Source organism: Anabrus simplex, chromosome 3, assembly GCF_040414725.1.
Source record: "Anabrus simplex isolate iqAnaSimp1 chromosome 3, ASM4041472v1, whole genome shotgun sequence".
NCBI classification, from domain to species: Eukaryota; Metazoa; Arthropoda; class Insecta; order Orthoptera; family Tettigoniidae; genus Anabrus; species Anabrus simplex.
In genome coordinates, this window is record NC_090267.1 from 56,452,968 (window position 1) to 56,474,232 (window position 21,265).

The following is a 21,265-nucleotide window of genomic DNA, read 5'->3' on the forward strand; positions in this document are numbered from 1 at the left end:
CCGGCCATAAAAATGGTCACTGTATAAATATTTAGAAGTAATATGAATTTGCCCTTCTGAAACCATTCATGGTCTCAAGTTTTAGATGACGTGAAAAGATTCATTCATATAAAAGCTTTTAACAATGTGTTGGTTATGCCTTTTTAAGATGGAATTGTTAAAACCAGATTACTGTCCTAGAAAAATATGCCCTGATATTTTGTATTTGCTATTCTTTGATATCGTACAAATGATTTGTGTACCTAAATACCATGTAATATTACTATGTGTTCTTCCTCTCTTCAAGATAATTTGTGTGCAAATCACTATTTTCTACTGTTTCTAATATTTTTGTTTCAGCCACTCGACCAAATCAGTGTTGGATTTTGTAAATAGTAGCGAAAATGCCATTTTTGTTGTGAATACGGTCCACCTCATTTCTCAACTGGCAGACAATCTCATCATAGCCTGCGGAGGGCTCCTTCCTCTTTTGGCCTCGGCAACATCGCCAAATGTAAGTGTAAGGACATCAATACATTCAAATATTTTGAGGCTATCATTTTCACTGTTTCCTTCTCACACTTATGTGTGAGTGAAGACCTCCATTTGGTTAAAATGACACAGTAGCGTAGCCAGGATCAGCCGATGGGGGGGGTTTGTAGTTACAGAATGTTGGTAGAACACAATGGAGGTGCACGAATGAAGGAACACTGATACAAGTGAATTACAGATCTGTTGGTTCTACAATTATGTCTCTGGATGTTTATTTAGTTTATTGTTTACTAGCTAATGTACCCGTGCTTCACAACGGAATTCTCAGAAAGGCTGTCTTTGTGGTTTTCCTAACTGAAGTCAACATAGGCTATTGCAATGACGTCAGTAGGAATGTAGCAATTTAAAGCAATGTTGTCATATAAAATACCCGATCAAATGAAAAACTGCACATTTTCACACTTTTAACAAACAGTACTACAAAATCCAAATTCATGAATATCTCTGTTATCATAGCCAGTGTGGTAAAAATGTATAAAACATAAGTGATCAAAAATTTAATACTATATGACTTTAGTTATGAAGTATTTATCGATAGGACCACTAATAATATAAATATTTGAGAATTAAATTTTAGGCCGTCCCCTAAACTACCATTTCACTCAGCGTGAATAAATTATTTATGGCCTAGATTGTAGCGACTTTACATACCTATTTTCATGAAATTCTCTTCAGCCGTTTTCTCATGATGCGTAGACAGACAGACAGACAGACAGACAGACAGACAGACAGACAGACAGACAGACAGACAGACAGACAGACAGACAGACAGACAGACAGACAGACAGACAGACAGACAGACAGACAGACATTATGGAAAAACTCTTATTTTATGTATATAGATTGTCAGTTTCTGTTCATTTTATTTTTGTAAAAATTCCGTGGAGGGGTTCTAACCCCGCCCCCTCTGGCATCACCCCTGAAATGACTTCAGATGTATGTATCCCTATTGAGTGAGTAGCACTGCCATTTATTGAGCGTTATCATTACTACTTTATCTACTTAGAACTAAATGTCTATAGTACTTGGCATGTAAGGCTATACACTAAAAAACAAATATTGCCACCCTATTCTTTCTTTTATGACTCATCATGGCTGCCAACTTGACTATTTACATATTGAAATCATAAGACATACCCATCAACACACTAAACTCAATTCATCAGTAATGGAGGTTCCCTTAACCAAGTAAATGATCAGTCAAGATATTTATAATTAAGTTGATTTTCAGGCTCAATGAGGAATTAAGTAAACACTCTCTCTCACCCTCACTCAATTTAATGTTACGAAGGTCGATCAAATATAAACGGGATTGTTGTTTCTGAACATAAACAGTTGGTAGGACTGGCCCCGTGCTTCTGCTATGCTTAGACGGGACTGTTAGGAGTGGGAAGGGCGTGCTGTTAGATATTTCCTGCTGTTTCATCAGTAACACTCACGATTTCAGAGCAGCAGGTGCACTCCTCCACTGCGCAACACATAATTATAAAATTTTTTGCTCTTGAAGGGAGTTACAGCGGCAGAAATTTCCCAGAGATTGACTGCACGGTTTGGTGATCAAACATTGTCAAGGACACGTGTGTTTACCTGGCATAAAATGTTCAAGGAAGGATGGGAACGTGTGGAAAATCAACACGATCGCCGTCCTCGGACCAGCATTACAGACGAAAACATTTGTGCGGTTAAAGACATTATTGACGACGATCGATGTGCATGAGCTATGCACAATCAATGCTGCTTACTACTGCGAGTTGTTGAACAAGGCAAGGGTTGCATATCACCGCAAAAGTCAAGACCAACCGATTTGACAGGTCATCTTCCCATACTGCAGCTCTAACTGTCTCCAAGCTACAGGAAATACACTGGACTACACTTGATCATCCTCCTTACAGCCCAGACTTTTTACCCTGCGATTTCCATTTGTTCGGACCGCTTAAATAAAGATGATCTAGGAAGGCAATGATTTGAAGATGACGAGAGAGTGGAAAACTTAGTGCGGAACTGGCTGGCGACATGACCCTGTTCTTTTTATGATGAGGGCATTGGAAAGCTGCCCGTATGCTAGGACAAATGCGTTTCCAAAGCAGGAAACTATGTGGAAAAATAAATTGTAATTGCCTTGTGTTTTTCAGTAAATGAATTTAAATAAAAAATAAAATCCCATTTATATTTGATATATTTTTGCCTTTATTTTGATATACGTATTACTATTCTTCAGTGTTTGCCTTGTGTAAATAATTCAGCTCCCTTCTTGAAATTTGCTGTTACTTGTCGGACTGAAGTGAAACCACGCAGTAATGTACACACAAGCAAATATATTACATGTGCATATGCCATAAGTCAATAAGAATGCACAAAGGCTAAGTCTGCAAACTATACCAAAGTTGTGACAAGATAGGTTGAGTTAGGTTAGGTTGATAATGAAATTTCATGTCATTTCAACTGAATTTATCTTTATAGAGTACCTGATATTACCCAAACAGAGAGAAAAAGAAAATATGCTTTACCTATACCCGCAAATGTAACACAAGTGATTTTCACAAAGCGGCAGTGGCAATATATATAAATTCACAAGTCGCGAAAAAATCTTTACGACATAGTGCCAACATGCTAGATTAACAGTAACTGTAAGACATCATATCGGCAAGTAGGGGCCCTTATCTGACAGGTAAGCCCTAAGAAAATAAAGAATTTTTGACAGGATGAATGTATAAAGCTAAAAGAATCACACTGTACAAACATATCATTATACACATATTTGTATATACTGTACGTACTGGAGATGAACAAAAGGCCCTTACGTTTTCACGCCAGCGTGGTGAAAATATTGAGCCAGTACTGCCAAACTTCAAGTAGACAAATCCCACTCACACACCCGAACTGCACAGAACTTACCTGGAGGACATGGAATGTGGTTTAGTGTCACTCCCATAATGAATTACATTTCAAGCTTACTTTTTTCACACATACACACTATCATAATGTCCTCTTTTATCGCGCTTTGGATATTTGTATATGATTTGCTTGTTTACTTTCACATTTATGACGCATCATGTCGGATACACTTTTCCCTCATTATTTGAAAATGTATTTCCACACCTTGCATTGAACATTGCGCAGGTTCTGTCTGATTTATGTTAATATAACGTAAAATCTTTTCCTCCCATCACTCTTGCCGCTGGCTTATATACAGTGTGTTTATATCTATCCAACTCTGCTTGCTGCTCCATTTCTACATTATACTGAATACAACAATTAAATTTACTCTTCTGCTGTTTGTACTGCAGTAATGCGGTCAGGTGATCAGCCGGGATCTAACCAACTACAGGACTCCTCGTGTGTACGACATCAGAGTGGGTGTATTATTATTAGATATACAAAAAGTATAATACAGAAGTCTGCCTTGCTCAGAGAAAACCTCTGGTATGAGTGTTGATGTTTTCTTCTCTATAACATACATTTTTATTGTAAAGTGGTTGGTCATATTGGCAAAGTCACTTAATGACTTTTTGTTCTCAGGGTAGATGGTTTGATCCCAACATGCATTTTTGTTTGTGTTATTATACTGCAATGACCTAGTTGAACGTATCTTTAACATCCCCCAGAGCGAGCTGGACGTGATCGAGCCGACTCAGGGCATGCCCATCGAGGTAGCAGTGTCCTTTCTCCAGCGACTGGTCAACATGGCAGATGTCCTCATCTTTGCCAGCTCACTCAATTTTGGTGAACTAGAAGCAGAGAAGAACATGTCTAGTGGAGGAATCCTCAGACAGTGCTTACGATTGGTGAGTGACCCCTTTTATGCTTTCTATTTCATACATTAAATGTGGGAAAAGTGTGAAAATTAGGATTGAAATATTAAATTACATACATACATACATTATCATTATAGACTGTTATGCCTTTCAGCGTTCAGTCTGCAAGCCTCTGTAAATTTACTAAACGTCGCCACATTCCTTCATTTGCAACTAGTGTTGTAGCCTCATTTAGTTCTATACCTCTTATCTTTAAATCGTTAGAAACCGAGTCTAACCATCGTCGCCTTGGTCTACCTCTACTTTTCTTACCCTTCATAGCAGAGTCCATTATTCTCCTAGGTAACCTCTCCTCCTCCATTCGGCTCACATGACCCCATCACCGAAGCCGGTTTATGCATACAGCTTCATACATCGAGTTCATTCCTAAATTAGCCTTTATCTGCTCATTCTGAGTACCCTCCTGCCATTGTTCCCACCTGTTTGTACCAGCAATCATTCTTTCTACTTTCATGTCTGTTACTTCTAACTTATGAATAAGATATCCTGAGTCCACCCAGCTTTCGCTCCCGTAGAGCAAAGTTGGTCTGAAAACAGACCGATGTAAAGATAGTTTCATCTGGGAGTTGACTTCCTTCTTACAGAATACTGTTGATCGCAACTGCAAGCTCACTGCATTAGCTTTACGACACCTTGATTCAATCTCACTTACTACACAACCTAAATACTTGAAATTATCGACCTGTCCACCAATCTGACATTCAGTCCTGTTGAATTTCTTACCTACTGACATCAATTTAGTCTTCGAGAGGCTAATTTTCATACCATACTCATTGCACCTATTTTCAAGTTCCAAGATATTAGACTGCAGGCTTTCTGCACAATCTGCCTTTAAGACCAAGTCGTCAGTATAGGCCAGACTGCTTACTACATTTCCACCTAACTGAATCCCTTCCTGCCATTTTATATCTTTCAGCAGATGATCCATGTAAACTACGAACAGCAAAGGTGAAGGATTACAGCCTTGTCTAACCCCTGTAAGTACCCTGAACCAAGAACTCATTCTACCATCAATTCTCACTGAAGCCCAATTGTCAACATAAATGCCTTTGATTGATTTTAATAACCTACCTTTAATTCCATAGTCCCCCAGTATAGCGAACATCTTTTCCCTTGGTACCCTGTCATATGCTTTCTCTAGATCTATGAAATATAAACACAACTGCTTATTGCTCTCATAGCATTTTTCAGTTACCTGGCGCATACTGAAAATCTGATCCTGACAGCCTCTCTGTGGTCTGAAACCACACTGGTTTTCATCCAACTTCCTCTCGACGACTGATCGCACCCTCCCTTCCAAGATGCCAGTGAATACTTTGCCTGGTAAACTAATCAGTGAGATACGTCGATAGTTGTTGCGATCCTTCCTGTTCCCTTGCTTATAGATAGGTGCAATTACTGCTTTTGTCCAATCTGAAGGTACCCCACCAACACTCCATGTTAATTTTACTACTCTATGAAGCCATTTCATCCCTGCCTTCCCACTATACTTCACCATTTCAGGTCTAATTTCATCTATTCCTGCTGCCTTATGACAATGGAGTTTATTTACCATCCTTTCCACTTCCTCAAGCGTAATTTCACCAACATAATTTTCCTCCTCCCCATGAGCTTGGCTGTTCGCAACACCACCAGGATGATTTCCTTTTACATTGAGAAGATGTTCAAACTATTCCCTCCACCTCTCCAGTGATTCCCTGGGATCTATTATGAGTTCACCTGAATTACTCAAAACACTGTTCATTTCCTATTTCCCTCCCTTCCTAAGATTATTTATTACTGTCCAGAAAGGTTTCCCTGCTGCTTGACCTAGCCTTTCCGGGTTATTACCAAAATCTTCCCACGACTTCTTTTTGGATTCAACAACTATTTGTTTTGCTCTGTTTCTTTCATCTACTTACAAATCCCTGTCTGCCTCGGCCCTTGTTTGGAGCCATTTCTGATAAGCCTTCCTTTTACATTTACAAGCTGCTCTCACTTCATCATTCCACCAAGATGTTCGCCTTTTCCCATCTTCACACACAGTTGTTCCTAGGCATTCCCTTGTTGCTTCTACTACAGCATGCCTGTATGCCACCCATTCACTTTCCATATCCTGAATCTGCTTACTGTCCACTGTTTGAAATTTCTCACTAATCATATCCATGTACTACTGTCTAATTTCCTCGTCCTGGAGATTTTCTACCCTTATTCATTTGCAGACAGATTTCACTTTCTCTGCCCTAGGCCTAGAGATACTTAGTTCATTAGAGATGAGATAGAGGTCTGTATCATAGAAAAATCCCCGGAAAACTCGTATATTCCTAACAGATTTCCTGAACTCAAAGTCTGTTAAGATATAGTCTATTATGGATCTGGTACCTCTAGCCTCCCATGTGTAGCGGTGAATAGCCTTATGCTTGAAGAATGTATTCGTAACTGCTAAACACATACTAGCACAGAAGCCCAGCAAAAGCTTCCCATTCCCATTAGCTTCCATATCCTCCCCACATTTACCAATCACCCTTTCGTATCCTTCAGTTCTATTCCCAACTCTCGCATTGAAATCACCCATTAGCACTATTCTATCCTTGCTGTTGACCCTGACCATGATGTCACTCAATGCTTCATAAAACTTGTCAACTTCATCCTCATCTGCACCCTCACATGGTGAATACACTGAGACAATTCTAGTCCTGATTCCTCCAACTGCCAAATCTAGCCACATCATTCGCTCATTTCCATGCCTAACAGAAACTATGTTGCGTGCAGTGGTTTTCCTGATAAAGAGCCCTTCCCCAGACTCTGCCCTTCCCTTTCTAAATCCCGTCAAGTACACTTTATAATCTCCTATCTCTTCCTCGCTATCTCCCCTTACCCGAATATCACTTACTTCTAGAACATCCAGATGCATCCTCTTTGCTGTCTCAGCCAGTTCTACCTTCTTTCTTCCATAAGCCCCATTAATATTGATAGCTCCCCATCGAATTCCATTTTGTTCGCCAAGTTGTTTCCAAGGAGTCCCTTGCCTGTCATATGGGAGTGGGACTCCATTACTCCCCATAGGTCCGAGTCTTGCTTAAAATGTTCTGAGCTCGGTAAATTCATGAAGCAAGATGCTACCCTACTTGCACATAGTCCAAGTGAGGATCTCTCCTCTAACGTGTTATGGACCACCGGTGAATTGTATAGTCCTAGCCGCTTGAGCACAAGGAGGGCCATGACTCAGAATATGTCCGAGATGCCCACTCCCATTCCATAGCATCTGGTATCCCGACTCTCAGGACCACTTACTAGGCCACTCAGCCGTTGCCCATGGTTCACAAACTAGGACGTGACTGCAGTAACCCACACCATGAACCATTAAATTGTTTGTGAAATTTACAAAGCATGTAAAAAGATAAATGCACACTAATTCTTCATTGAAAGTAATGGAAAAGAACAAACGGTGACAAATCAAGTCGTGTATAGAAGAACAGGAGCACATAATAGGATAACAAGCTTGCCAGGACTGAGAAGAAATGGGTGTAAGACAGAGTTTGATGAGGAGAGAGTCTATCTACTGGAAGACAGCAGTGTATGAAGATGTGGAGATTATCGTAGTCCTTTTATGATTTTATGTTTATCCTTGTTCCATCTTTTTATTTGTTCCTGTTTCCACACTGACCTGCTCACTATGTGTTCCACCAGGACCCCATTTTGCAAATAATGGGAAAGGAAGATGCGGAGGAGTAACAGCTTTCTAATAAACCTGGTCCTCATGGTCTACCTATATGGGCCCTTTGCCAGGGTACAGCAAAGACATCAATGGCTGACATGGCGGTATGGTGAGTGGAGCCCAACAGATGGAAGAGGAACCACTACCATTGCTTAGCTCCCAGTGGTTGTGCAGCTGGAACTGGCTAATGCCAAATAGACTGGCTCTAAAAGTGCACCTCAAATGCTAACTAGTTTCCAGCAGTCCGTTGCAATTCCTCTGTCTGATCCCGCATGTCTTGTGCTCCATGTGCTGCTGTGTAAGGCTCCAAGATCATCAATTTCTGACAAATTCTGATCCACTTTAAACAAAAGTACGCTTATGGTATTTGTTACTGTAATGGAATAAGGATGACAGAAGCAGGTTACGGGTGTAACTGGGAGCTTCTAGTGTGGACCTGCATGTTGGTGGCAGATTTGTGATGGTCACTTTTCCTGAGTTTCTGTGACTACCCGGGATACGGTCGTACATCTGTGTCCCCTTGTGGGTGGGGGCGGTACGGTATCCCCTGCCTGCCATAAGAGGAGGCTAAAAGGGGCCCTCAGGGCTCTGAACTAGGGATCATGCTTTGGCAACCACTGGGCCCTTAGCCGAGTCCTGGCAGTGCTTCCACTTACTTGTGCCAGGCTTCTCACCTTAATCTATCCTATCCAACCTCCCTTGGTGAACTCTTGTTCTTTTCTGACCCCAATGATATTAGATATTGAGGCCTAGAGAGTCTTTCATTTTTTGTGGCCCTTGTCCTTCTTTGGCTGATACCTTCATTTTTTGAAGTGTCAGATCCCTTCCATTTTTTCTCGCTGATTAGTGTTATTAAAGGATGGTTGCTTAGTTGTACTTCGTCTTAAAACAATAATCACCACCACCACTCCTACATCTGTGTCTGGGCAGGCCTATTTAGGATCACCGCTGCTGACTCCAAATAGGAAAACCCCCGAGGATATGTAGGCTGGCTGGGAAACTGCACCTAGATGTTCACTCCAATTTGCTGTCAAAAAAGTTAAAGAGAAGAATTCGAAGATTCTGATTATTGCAACAGGGAATGTCAGAACATTACTGGACCTGACAGTTAGCACCATAACAATTCATGCATGCTGTTGGCTTTAGAATGCTGTAGAAGTACCTAGGTAGTAAGCGATTTAACGACTATATGGCCGTTAAGCATACCGTCATGATAGGGCTTCAGGGACTGGACACTGATTTCTTCCATGGTGGTAATGATGCCTTGGTATATCATTGGAACAACTGTTTCAACAAAAATGGTGACTTTGTTAAATAGTAATGCATATGAGTGCCCTTCTACTGTGAATCCTTCTATCTGTCTGTATAATAAAGTTTCTCTATGCAAGCTCTTGTTACCCTATTTTTTTTAAGCACCTTTTTGTATGTGTGTGTATATATATATATGTTCGTAGAACTTTTTAATATATCTTCTTTCCACAATCTGTGACAGGTGTGTACATGTGCAGTCCGTAACTGCCTGGAGTGCAAGGAGCGCAGCCGTCCATTTCCTGCTGTCAGCCCACCCTCTATGAACAGTAGCAATAAGTCAGCTCATCTGCAATCTTTGATACGAGGAGTTCAGGCCTCACCCAAGGTCAGTTTGCACAGTTATTAGAAGTGTTTGTGTTCCTGCACAATTATCAATGTGTTATAATTAGCCATTCGTTCATTCATTGTTGGTGAGCTGGTCTGAGTAGCTCAGACAGGTTGTGCTGGCCTTCTGAATTGAAGTTGGTGGGTATGATTCTGGCTCAGTCCGGTGGTATTTGAAGGTATTCAAAAACACCAGCCTCATGTAGATAGATTCATCCCCATCTACAAGAAGGGAGCAACCATATATTGCAGCAACTACTGCACTGTGGCCTTGATACCACACGCTAGCAAGGTCCTCCTCCACATCGTCACTGAGCGGCTCAGAAATTTCCTGCTACCACAGATCACAGAGGAACAACGAGGCTTTGTTCCTGGGAAGGGCAGAAGACAATATATGTCAGATTATCGAAAAAGCCAGGGACTTCAACATAGAGATGTTTCTGTTCTTTGTCGACTTCAAGAAAGCCTTCGACAGAGTGAGATGGAAAGCACTCTAGGATATACTGTGGGACATGGAACTCCAGAACACCACATCAGTTTAATCAAGGCACTTTATGGTAACAACTGGTCACATATTCGCATCACTGATGCTCTCTCAGAACCATTCAAAACCAAGGCTGGTGTCACCCCACTGTCGGCAGCCCTGAAGATGGTTTTCCGTGGTTTCCCATTTTCACACCAGGCAAATGCTGGGGCTGTACCTTAATTAAGGCCACGACTGCTTCCTTCCCATTCCTAAGCCTTTCCTATCCCCTCGTCGCCATAAGACCTATCTGTGTCGGTGCGACGTAAAGCAAATAGCGAGGCTGGTGTCAGATAAGGGTACATCCTGTCGCCTATGTTTTATAACTTCTACTCAGAGCACATTACGAGGAAGGTGCTGGAAGACTGGGAAGGAGTTATTCGAATAGGAGGAAAGACGATCAGCAACTTGAAGTATGCAGACGATACCCTCTTCATAGCATTGAGCGCCAGGGAGATGGAGATTATCATGGAGTGGCTCACAAGAGCTAGCGGGGAATAGGAAATGGAGATCAACATTGGCAAGACAAAGCCCATGATTATGGACCGGGCAAACAACTTGTCATACCTGAGACAAATAGGAGGTTTTGAGGTGGTGAGCAGATGTGTTTCTTTCGGTGCCCTAATAATGAACAACGGGGCCTGCTCAGATGAGATCAGGAGGCGCTTTGCAATGGCATGCAATGTTCTCCTTGATATGTGACCAAAGTGTTGCAAACAGGCCTGGCTAATCTTCTTCTGATTGTGGAGGGCAAAGTACAAGGAACAAGGACCCGAGGAAGAGCTCCTGCAAGGCGGATTGACCAGATGAAGTAGTTGGTTGAGAGGTCTCTACATCAAGCGACGCATCTAATGCAGGATAGAAGAGCATGGCACAAACTCTGCAACCGCACTTGACATGCCACCACACTCTGTGAAGGGTACATGGATGGGAGAGAGGGAGAAATGAACTCATGTGGACAAAATTCTTGCACCTTGCTGTCTCCAAAAACCATAAAAGTAGATACTGGGACATAAAACCAGTAACACGGGAATTTACCGTATTATTATTCATTCATTCATTCAACTTTGCTAATCAGCCAACTAGGGACCACGATAAGCCTCACTTTACATTGTAGCATTTGCTCATTTATCGCTTGATACACATCGTCTTCGTTAGCTCACTTTATTATTATTATTATTATTATTATTATTATTATTATTATTATTATTATTATTATTATTATTATTATTATTATTATTATTATTATTATTATTATTATTATTCCGAGGTATCTGTGGAACGGCAGAGGTGAAAGAAGGTGCGAGGGTGAACAGGTCCCAAAATACGAAATTAAAGTTAAGATGAAATTTAACAAGGTTATATTTTCTGTTAAAGATTAAGAAATAACAAATAGAACAGGTACTCAGTAGCCGAATCACAATTCGAAAATGTACAATTACAATGATTACAGGATTTGGGCTCCGAGAGCCAGACACACAATTCTTGAGCTATAAGCCCAACTTTACAATATACACAATTCAACAAAGGGGCAGAAGACCCCAATCATGCTCAGGAGCACTTGCTCCCAATTACACCGTAAAGCCTCCTCGAGGCGCGCAGAAACAAAATTTAAGAAAGAGCTACCTGCTCTTAAGTTTGGGCCTATCAAAGGCCACACCAAACTCCACTTTCAAGTTGTCCTCGAAGGACATGAAAACAGGGGTAAAAAAAAAAATTTAAAAAAAATAAAAAAAATACCCAACCTACTGAGGCCTATTAGGTAAGGAAACAGGTCAATTATATGGCCTCTAAAATATCAACTTGAGAAGAGGCGTTCTTGCACTCCTAATCCATTTTGTTTAAAACCTACTTGGCACTAGGCCGTTAATGCAAGGGCTAATCCCATCCTAAAGAAGTGACTTATATGAGAAGACAATTTACATTACGCTAGACTGGAAGAAACGGTTGAGAAAATAAGTTCACCTCACAGCAATATGAGTGGGAGCTCGAGAGGGTTAAGCACTCTCTATCCCAATTTATAGTTTAAGCAGATAGAATTGATATCGAGTGTCTTTACATTTTAAGGGAAAGTTACATGGTAAAAGGCTTCGGACCTGCCCCGAGAGTTAAACTGCTGAGCTAGCAAGAAAAGAAGTTATTAAACGGCCATTACCTTGTGGATGAACTGCTGCCCGAAGAAAGAGGCGCTTCCCGCCCCCTGCTACATACTTTACACACTGAAAGATGTTACTGAAGTGGCGCGGAGACCCGAAAATCAGCAGTTTATATACTCTCGCGGAAAGTTCGAGGCGTTTCAGGAATGAGAACACTTGCTCTCAGACTGAATTGACTGCACTCCTCTGCACTCATCGGGCCTGCCTTAAATAGGGAGGCCAGTAGCTCCAGAACAGTTTGGAAGCTGGATACACACAAAAACCTCTTGACCCCCAAACCATCTTTGCTCCATACATGTGGCTATTGAACACAAAATCTCGGTCTGTATATAAGAGTAAGTCTCCTTAATTTTGTGCATTTTAGATTCTTCCTTTGGAGCATTTAACGACAAGGTATTATATATTCAAAGTATGATTGCACTTGGGCGAGGCAGTGTTAGATTTGTTTCTTGCAGTTGGTAGTTGATAGATGGGCGAGCAACAGGCACATCAGTGGTCCATTTACAGCTATCACAGGAGTCTCAAATTACTGACAGGATGAGATGGATTGTAGAGAAGAATTTGGAGTGCTATGAATGAAAAAACAATGGGACAAATTCTAAATAGAACATACGTTAATTGTTCAGGGGGTATACTTGTCTTCACAAATCTCAGCAGTTTGTTATACATAAAGAGAGGCCTAGATGGAGAGAAATCAGCACAGAAGTGTTGTGCAAGACAAAGCAGAGAGTGAGTACCACCTGTACTGAATGAATAAGATTGGCTGTCAAGAAACCCTGCCTGCTTCCTTCCTGTATACCGCACACATTTCCTCTCCCGCCAAGTTATCTGGAAAGTAGTAGTGACATTAGAGGGATAGGAACTACTGTATTCCCAAAGACTGACTAACTGAGCTGTCATAGATTTAGTGCTGTGTGTGAACAAGCATTGTCCTGTTGAGAATTGGCACCACGATACTGTCGCAAGAGAGGTAACATGTGAGGACGCAGGATGTCCGTGACGTACCGTCGTGTCATTGGAGCTCCTTTGATCACTACCAGCCGTGACCTGAAGTCATACCTGATGGCTCCCCTCACCATGACACCGGGAGCAACACTTGCTGTGCCTCTCCAAAACGTAGGAAGAATGGGACCTCTCCCCAGGTCACCGCCATACTCGCAGACAATGGTCATCCGGGGTAGTGCAGAAGTGCAATTCATCGCTGAACACAATGCGATGCCATTCATTACTACAAACACAGCTGTTTGTGTTGTGGTGTTAATGGCCTGGAGGTCATTATCAGCTAAAATAACAAAAGAGAAAGACATACAACAAAAACAGTGATACATAAAAAATCTCGGATAACAAGGGATACACAAGTGATAGTAATTCTCTAGTCCGGCTGCTGCTAGTCTCCGACCAATGGTGCAGAATGACACAGAATGTTGCAGGGAGTCTATTACTTACAAGTAATGAACTTCATTCCAGTTCCGTATTCACTTTACATATCTAAGATGAATTTCTAAAATAATTTAATTATATAAAGTCCACCTGTTCAATACACATTTGCCATTTAATAAATGTTCTGTTTAAAAAGCTACATAGTTTTTAGAAAACTACCTAGGACATGTTTTGACCTAGCCTAGAGGTCATTATGAGCTAAAATAACAAAGAAGAAAGACATATAACAAAAACAGTGATACATAAAAAATTTCGGATAGTTAAATTCTTTTAGAAGGTCTGTTACTTGTTCTCGGATGGCAGGCGTAGATGTGAAGGGGTTATGATATCCTTGTGGCACAAAATGGTGATCCTCCCTTGTGGTGGTCAGACATCGTCGATTGGAACCTTAACGATGCGTATGCCTGTCTTCATGTTCCCATGCAGTTCAACATGGAGCCATTGTCACATCTGAATGTCCCACAAATCTGAATATTGCATGATATGACCTGCCGGCCGAATGGAGACCCACAATAGGCCCCTTTCAAACTCTGGCAGGTGCTGTCTCACACAAATACGCGGCATCTCTGTGTCCTTCACAGTGATCACTCAACATATGGCACTGTTCACACCCCTTATATACTCTACCAGGCCTGGTAGTAACACTAAACACGAACAAAATTAATGCACTCTGGTGGCCATTCTACCTGTCACAGAGAATTGCAACTTTAATCATTTACATACCTGCTGATGGTGTGTACGTGTACAAAGTGACGTTGACATCTGACCATTTCTTCTGGGCACTTCAACTTTTTGTCAGGGAGTGTATGAAGCATCAGAGTGGATCAAAACGAAGATCTAAGGATTGCCCCAGAAGTGACATACAGTACATCTCTTGTGTCAGGAGGAGGAAGAGGAAAATTGAAAAAATAATTTTCCCTAGAATGACTACTAATTTACTTATAGAGAAATTACTCATATTTAAAACATTATAAGTGACTTCATACACTAAGGAAATGCCAGTCATTAGGAAGAGGGGCAATGTAAATACCATTTGAAGAAGAAGAAGAAGAAGAAGAAGAAGAAGAAGAAGAAGAAGAAGAAGAAGAAGAAGAAGAAGAAGAAGAAGAAGAAGAAGAAATATAGTTGCATCCGGGAGATAGTAGGTTCGAACCCCACTATCGGCAGCCCTGAAGATGGTTTTCCGTGGTTTCCCATTTTCACACCAGGCAAATGCTGGGGCTGTACCTTAATTAAGGCCACGGCCGCTTCCTTCCAACTCCTAGGCCTTTCCTATCCCATCGTCGCCATAAGACCTATCTGTGTCGGTGCGACGTAAAGCCCCTAGCAAAAAAAAAAAAAAAAAAAAAAAAATATAGTTAGGTTGAAAAAATGAAATGTAAGTTGTATCCAGTTACTGGGCTAACAAGGTACCCATTTGACTTGAATAGGAACTGTTCCTGCATATGCCTGGGAGTGAAAATAGGACACCACAGAAAATCATTCTCAGGAAAGCCATTGGTGGGGTTCGAACCCACTTGTCTCTTGAATGCAGAGCTTGGCTCCGTAGCTGTAGCTCGTTAACACACACGGCCACTCCGCTTGGTTATGAAGCTAGAATGTTTGAACAGTGCATACTGAACAATGAAGGACTATCATCCAAGCTCTTTTTACGTATCTTCCCTAGAGTGCTGTCGCTGCATTGTGCTTCAAAGGAGGCTTGCAGAGGCAGTAGTCGCCAATGTCTTGGAGAGGTTTGATATTCCAACCCATGAGCCTTCTGCCACTCTGAGGAAAATACTGGTAATTTTGCAGCCTAAAGAGCTCAAATCTTGTAATGATATTATCAATCGCTGACAGCTGCAAGCTTACATTCGGGAGATAGTGGGTTTAAGGCTCTATAAGATGGGTATGCTTAGCCGCCATTTTGGTTCATACATGCGCATTGGGCGATGTGATCAAACTCTAATTTCTCCTACGAGCGCTCGCTTCGTCACATTGAACGTATTGCTTTATTCACTGCGTGCATGGACAGAATAGTGCTATATTCGTGGGGATATTTATTACATAATGGTGGGTGTAGTAGTAGTAGTAGTAGTAGCAGTAGTAGTAGTAGTAGTAGTAGTAGTAGTAGTGTCTCTACTGCGGGATACAGGTTGTTAAGATTCCCTTCTGGTCTGTATTATTCCTCCACTGCCTCTGTTTTACACCTACTTCAGCTGCTGACTTAAACTTGCACCCAGCTCCCATTGACATTACTAGGCCTACACCTCTTTAATTCAGTCACACTGATCATTCAATATTCAGTTCTGCCCCCAAAGTGCGGCAACAGGAGTTCAACATCCAAACACCACAATTACAATAATTGTCAAAACTAACTTCATATAACAAATAATTTGTTTAATGTTGGTGGTACCGTAGTACAAGAAATACATTATTGAAAACCAAGATCTGTGGTAGGCCTATTTGCTGACAGGTTTTAAACTATGAGCTTTCTGAATCAGGCTCTAAAACATTCGTACTTTTTTTTACAAAATTTGGGTAGTCTAAGGAAATTCAGTTGAGAAGTTATGACATTAATTTGTAACTGTGAGGTCTTCTATAGGACTATAAGCATTATACAATGCAAAATGGTGCAAATCTTGTAACGGAGAAAATTTTGAATGATAAATCTACCAGTACATGTTCTCCAACGTGCTGCAATTTAAACGAAAAAATGTTAGACACTTCTTCAAAATTTGGTCCTATGCTGACTAACAAGAATGTACGGAAACGAGGTAAAATGCATGGGTATTATTCGGAAAAGATAAAAATGTAAACAAGGAATGGAATGTTATTGTTTTTTAAATACTGTAATAAAAGGAGACTTTCAATTTGTAAAGTATTACTTAAATATCGTATATTTTTTAAATGTGCTGCCTGAGCAAGTTAACCAATGTTGTAACTCTTTGAAGTTTAATAAGGTGAGTCGTGTTGAAAAATAATACTACTTCTGCTAAAACCAGAGGAATCTCTGTGAAAAAATATACTGCTAACTTTGCCAAAGTCAAAATGATCAATATTTGGGTCACTCCCCTTACAAGTCACTGGTATCTGATTATCAGTGCAATAATTCAGGTTGGGAGAGAAGATTCAGCTATAGAAGTATTTACACTATTCCTATTTTCTTCCCGAATGTAGTTTATAATAATATAACATTTGTTTCATGAAAAAAAAATGAAATGAAATGGCGTATGGCTTTTAGTGCCGGGAGTGTCCGAGGACAAGTTCGGCTCGCCAGATGCAGGTCTTTTTGTTTTGACACCCGTAGGTGACCTACGCGTCGCGACGAGGATGAAATTATGATGAAAACGACACATACACTCAGCCCCCGTGCCAGCGAAATTAACCAATTATGGTTAAAATTCCCGACCCTGCCGGGAATCGAACCCGGGACCCTGTGACCAAAGGTCAGCATGCCAACCAATTAGCCATGGAGCCGGACTGTTTCATGAATTTTTGGTTGAATAAACTAAAATTCCCTGTTCATTACAACTGCATGAGCAGATGAGATTCATGACACTCACCAAAAATTAAGTTTATTTTGCACATAGAATGTATTTTTTAAATACTACTAAATAAGAGAAGGGACTACATTTTAGAAGACAGGAATAAACTTAAAGAATCCCAGCTACTTGGGTGTGTTCGTCTTCGTACATCACATTTCAGCGTTATTTTTGTTCGAAGAATATTCTTATTATTTCGACAACATTGAAAATAGCGCTGAATCAATTTCACGCAGGTATGAAATACCAACTGAGATCATATGGTATCAAAATATTATATCACAATTTATATATCTTCGTCACTGACCGATTACCACGTCAAATACCTCGATTTAAGAATGACAGTAGCCTATATCAATACCACGGTGTCCCTAATTTCATTTGACGGTACCGCGGCGCATAGCTTACGAACAACCTATTCTACTTATCAATAATAATATAATAATAATAAAACTGTTTTATTAGTAAGGTTTTTTTTCTAATATGTATCCAGTGAGAGTACATGCCTAGTTTATTTATTAAATGGCAAATTATCAACGGCCTTGCTTTTATAATCACCGTCTCGAGTGAAAATTACACAATAATGTACGAAATATACTAATATTTATGTTGAGTAACCGTTTGAGTAATGCTGAGAATGAGTATTTTTACAGTATGTTAGTTTAGCGTTATTTTCTAGCTTGGAGAACAGTAAAGAGGAAGCATATACAAGGTTGGGGCGGTCAACTGCCTTACCAACGTAGCGCAGGAATGAACCATAATGGCGGGCGAGCATACCTAGTCTTTTAGAGAGCCCTAAGTGGGTTCAAACCCCACTGTTGTCAGTCCTGAAGATGGTTTTCTGTGGTTTCTCACTGTCCCTTAATTAAGTTCACAGCCGCTTTCTTCCCAATCCTACTCCTGTCCTATCCCATCATTGCCATAAGACCCATTTGTGTCGGTGCGATGTAAAGCCAATTGTAAAAAAAAAATCAATCTATGAAATTAAATTATGGTTCTTTTCTGGGAACTTACCAGTGATTCATGAAAACTTTAATAATGTTCTTAAGTAGCTGTTCAAAAAATTTGTTGTGAATAAGTGAAAATGTTGGGGGTGAGTTAATGTTACAGAATGTTGAATCAATCAGCCAGTCATCAATGATCTGCATTTACTGCTGTTGCCCAGGTGACAGATTCCCTATCAATTGTTTCCCTAGCGTTTTAAATATTTTCAAAGAAGTGGAAATTTATCGAAAGTGCAATACAGTATACTGCATCTTGTTCTGAAATTATCATCATCCAGGTTTTTCTGCCAAAAAGCAGGTCTTACTGTGGGATAAACTTTCTTCTCAGTGATTTTTTTGTGTTGTCCAACATTTGATTTATTTTTCTTTATCTTTTACCATATATCATTCCTTATATTCTGTCCTTCAGTAAACATTCTCTTTTAAAACAATGTCCAATCCAATTCATTTTTCTCCTTCTATGCATCATGGAACTTTTTTTTCCAACTCTTTGTATAACTTCTTCATTTCTTACCCTATCTTCCCATTTAACTCCTCCTGTTCTCCTCCATGTTCATATCTCAAGCACTTCTAGCATTATCCCATCTTCTGAAATAATTCTCTTCCTGTAGTTTTATACTAAAATGTGTACTGTTTGTTGTAGAACATTGTGGAGAACCTGGCAAGCCAATCAAGTCCTGTCAAGGATCCTGAGAAACTTCTCCAAGACATGGATGTGAATAGACTGCGAGCAGTCATCTACCGTGACGTGGTGAGTACCTGCACAAGTTTGATGAATACTTTGATAGCCTTTGCAGAATTACTTCAGCTGTTGAATTACCTCATGGTGTGCAGTTCTATGCAATAAGGGTGTTCAAGTTTAATAATGTTGATGTCTTGTTCCTACTGGTGCGGCAGGAGGAGACGAAACAAGCTCAGTTCCTATCCCTGGCCATCGTGTACTTCATCTCGGTGCTGATGGTGTCTAAATACCGTGATATTCTGGAGCCACCTTTGGTACCACGGCCGCCCAGTCCTGTGCCAGCGTTACGAAGCAATGGCACTTCGCACCACAGTAACAGTCCTCCAGGTGAGAAACGTTGTGCAGCTCTTTCTATATCATTAAACAAAGAAATGTTCCATTCTTCTCTTGCTGCCTGAGTTAAAACTACGTAAGATATGACTCTGGTGAGTTGCATCTCTCGACTCGTAGGTCACAACAGCCATCATAGTATCAATTTTGTAGTTAAAAAAAAAAAAATGAACTGGCGTATGGCTTTTAGTGCCGGGAGTGTCCGAGGACAAGTTCGGCTCGCCAGGTGCAGGTCTTTTGATTTGAGTAATGACAGGAAATACCTGAAAGTGCAGTTAAGGTTTGGTTTGTTCTGGAATCTTGCCATCATGGAGAACTTCTAAGGAACAACTCTCATCTTTAAGTCAGGAGGATAATAGCAAAGGAATCAGGCTTGGACAAATATGAGAAAGTTCATTGCCTTGCTACAGGAGGTTATGTACATTGACTAGAGATAATTATGATTGACAGAAAGAAGGGATGTGCTGTTGTAATTGATCTGACATTTAGAGGATGATGCTAAGCATCCACATAGAGTGAATCTAGAAAAGAAAAATACAGTATATATGGGCCCGCATACTTCAAGCAAAAATACAGTGTTAGTGGGAACATCGTGGCTGGTGGTTAATCATCCCTTACTTCCTGAACAGTTATCAAACATAGCCAGATGCTAGTTATGATATCAGGTTTGATTTGAAAGAAATGGAGATCATCTACAACTCATCACAAGGGTGCAAAAGAAACTTGCATAGCATTAGAATGAGATTTAAAAATGTAGTATTTCAATGAGAGTCGTGTGAGATGAAGCAGATTGCATCTTTGCCTAGACAAGTTGCACTGCTTGATTTAATACTTAACAGGCTTTCTGACTAGGGGAAAAAAAAAAAAAAAGAAAAAAAAAAAAAAAGAAAAAAAAAAATAATAATAATAATAATAATAATAATAATAATAATAATAATAATAATAATAATAATCGCCACAGGTTACTTAATTCAAAGGACATTGTAGTCATGTTTGTAGATTTCAAAAAGGCTTTTGATTCTGTTGACAGAGAAACTATATATAAAATAATTCGAGAATTTGGCATAAAGTCTAAACTGGCAAATCTAATCCGTGAAACACTTACAGACACAGTCTCTAAAGTGAAATTTCTGGGAGAGATATCACAGCCTTTCAAAATAAAAACTGGTGTACGACAAGGCGACGGACTATCCCCAATTCTTTTTAATTGTGTCCTAGAGAAAATAGTGAGAATTTGGAACGAAAAACTTATTGAACTCAACATTTCACCGATAAGGTTAGGAAGAGGAAACAAAAGGATCGAAATAAATTGTCTTGCATTTGCAGATGACTTTGCAATACTTTCTGAAAATGTGACATCTGCTATAATGGAAAGAATCGCCAGCAGAACTGGCTTAAGAATTTCTGCAGAAAAACAACATTTTTAACATATATTTGGGATGCACCAAAATTTCTGAAAACAGATATTGGCCAAATAGAGAGGGTAAAAAAATTAAAATATCTAGGGGAAATAATCCAAGAAAATGGTTTAGAAAAATCTGCAGTAGAGGAGAGAGTACATAAAATGGAGAGAGCTTATGGTGTCACCAAAGATATCTACAATAAAAGATGCCTATCCAAAAATGCAAAAATAAGGCATTACAACACAGTAGTGAAGCCAGAATGCCTATATGCAAGCGAATGTCGGGCATTAAACTATAATTTAGATAAACTAGAAATACTAGAAAGGCAAATCATGAGGAAAATATTAGGCCCACAAAACACAGCAGAAGGTTGGAAATTACGAAGTAATGCTGAAATATATAAAAAAAATAGAAAATATATCAGATGTAATGAGGAAAAGGAGACTTACGTTTTTGGGACATTTA

The 21,265-nt window shown here is 40.1% G+C and overlaps 1 protein-coding gene across 1 annotated transcript in view; it reads left to right on the top strand.

Moving 5' to 3' along the window:
- Positions 1 to 21,265, top strand: part of rg (rugose) — a 313,364-nt gene that overhangs the window by 227,463 nt on the left and 64,636 nt on the right. Inside the window, exons 22-26 of the mRNA XM_068226793.1 lie at positions 340 to 493; positions 4,137 to 4,316; positions 9,536 to 9,679; positions 18,969 to 19,076; positions 19,223 to 19,394. Coding sequence (XP_068082894.1) covers positions 340 to 493; positions 4,137 to 4,316; positions 9,536 to 9,679; positions 18,969 to 19,076; positions 19,223 to 19,394 — 758 coding nt within the window. The remainder of the gene's footprint in view (positions 1 to 339; positions 494 to 4,136; positions 4,317 to 9,535; positions 9,680 to 18,968; positions 19,077 to 19,222; positions 19,395 to 21,265) is intronic.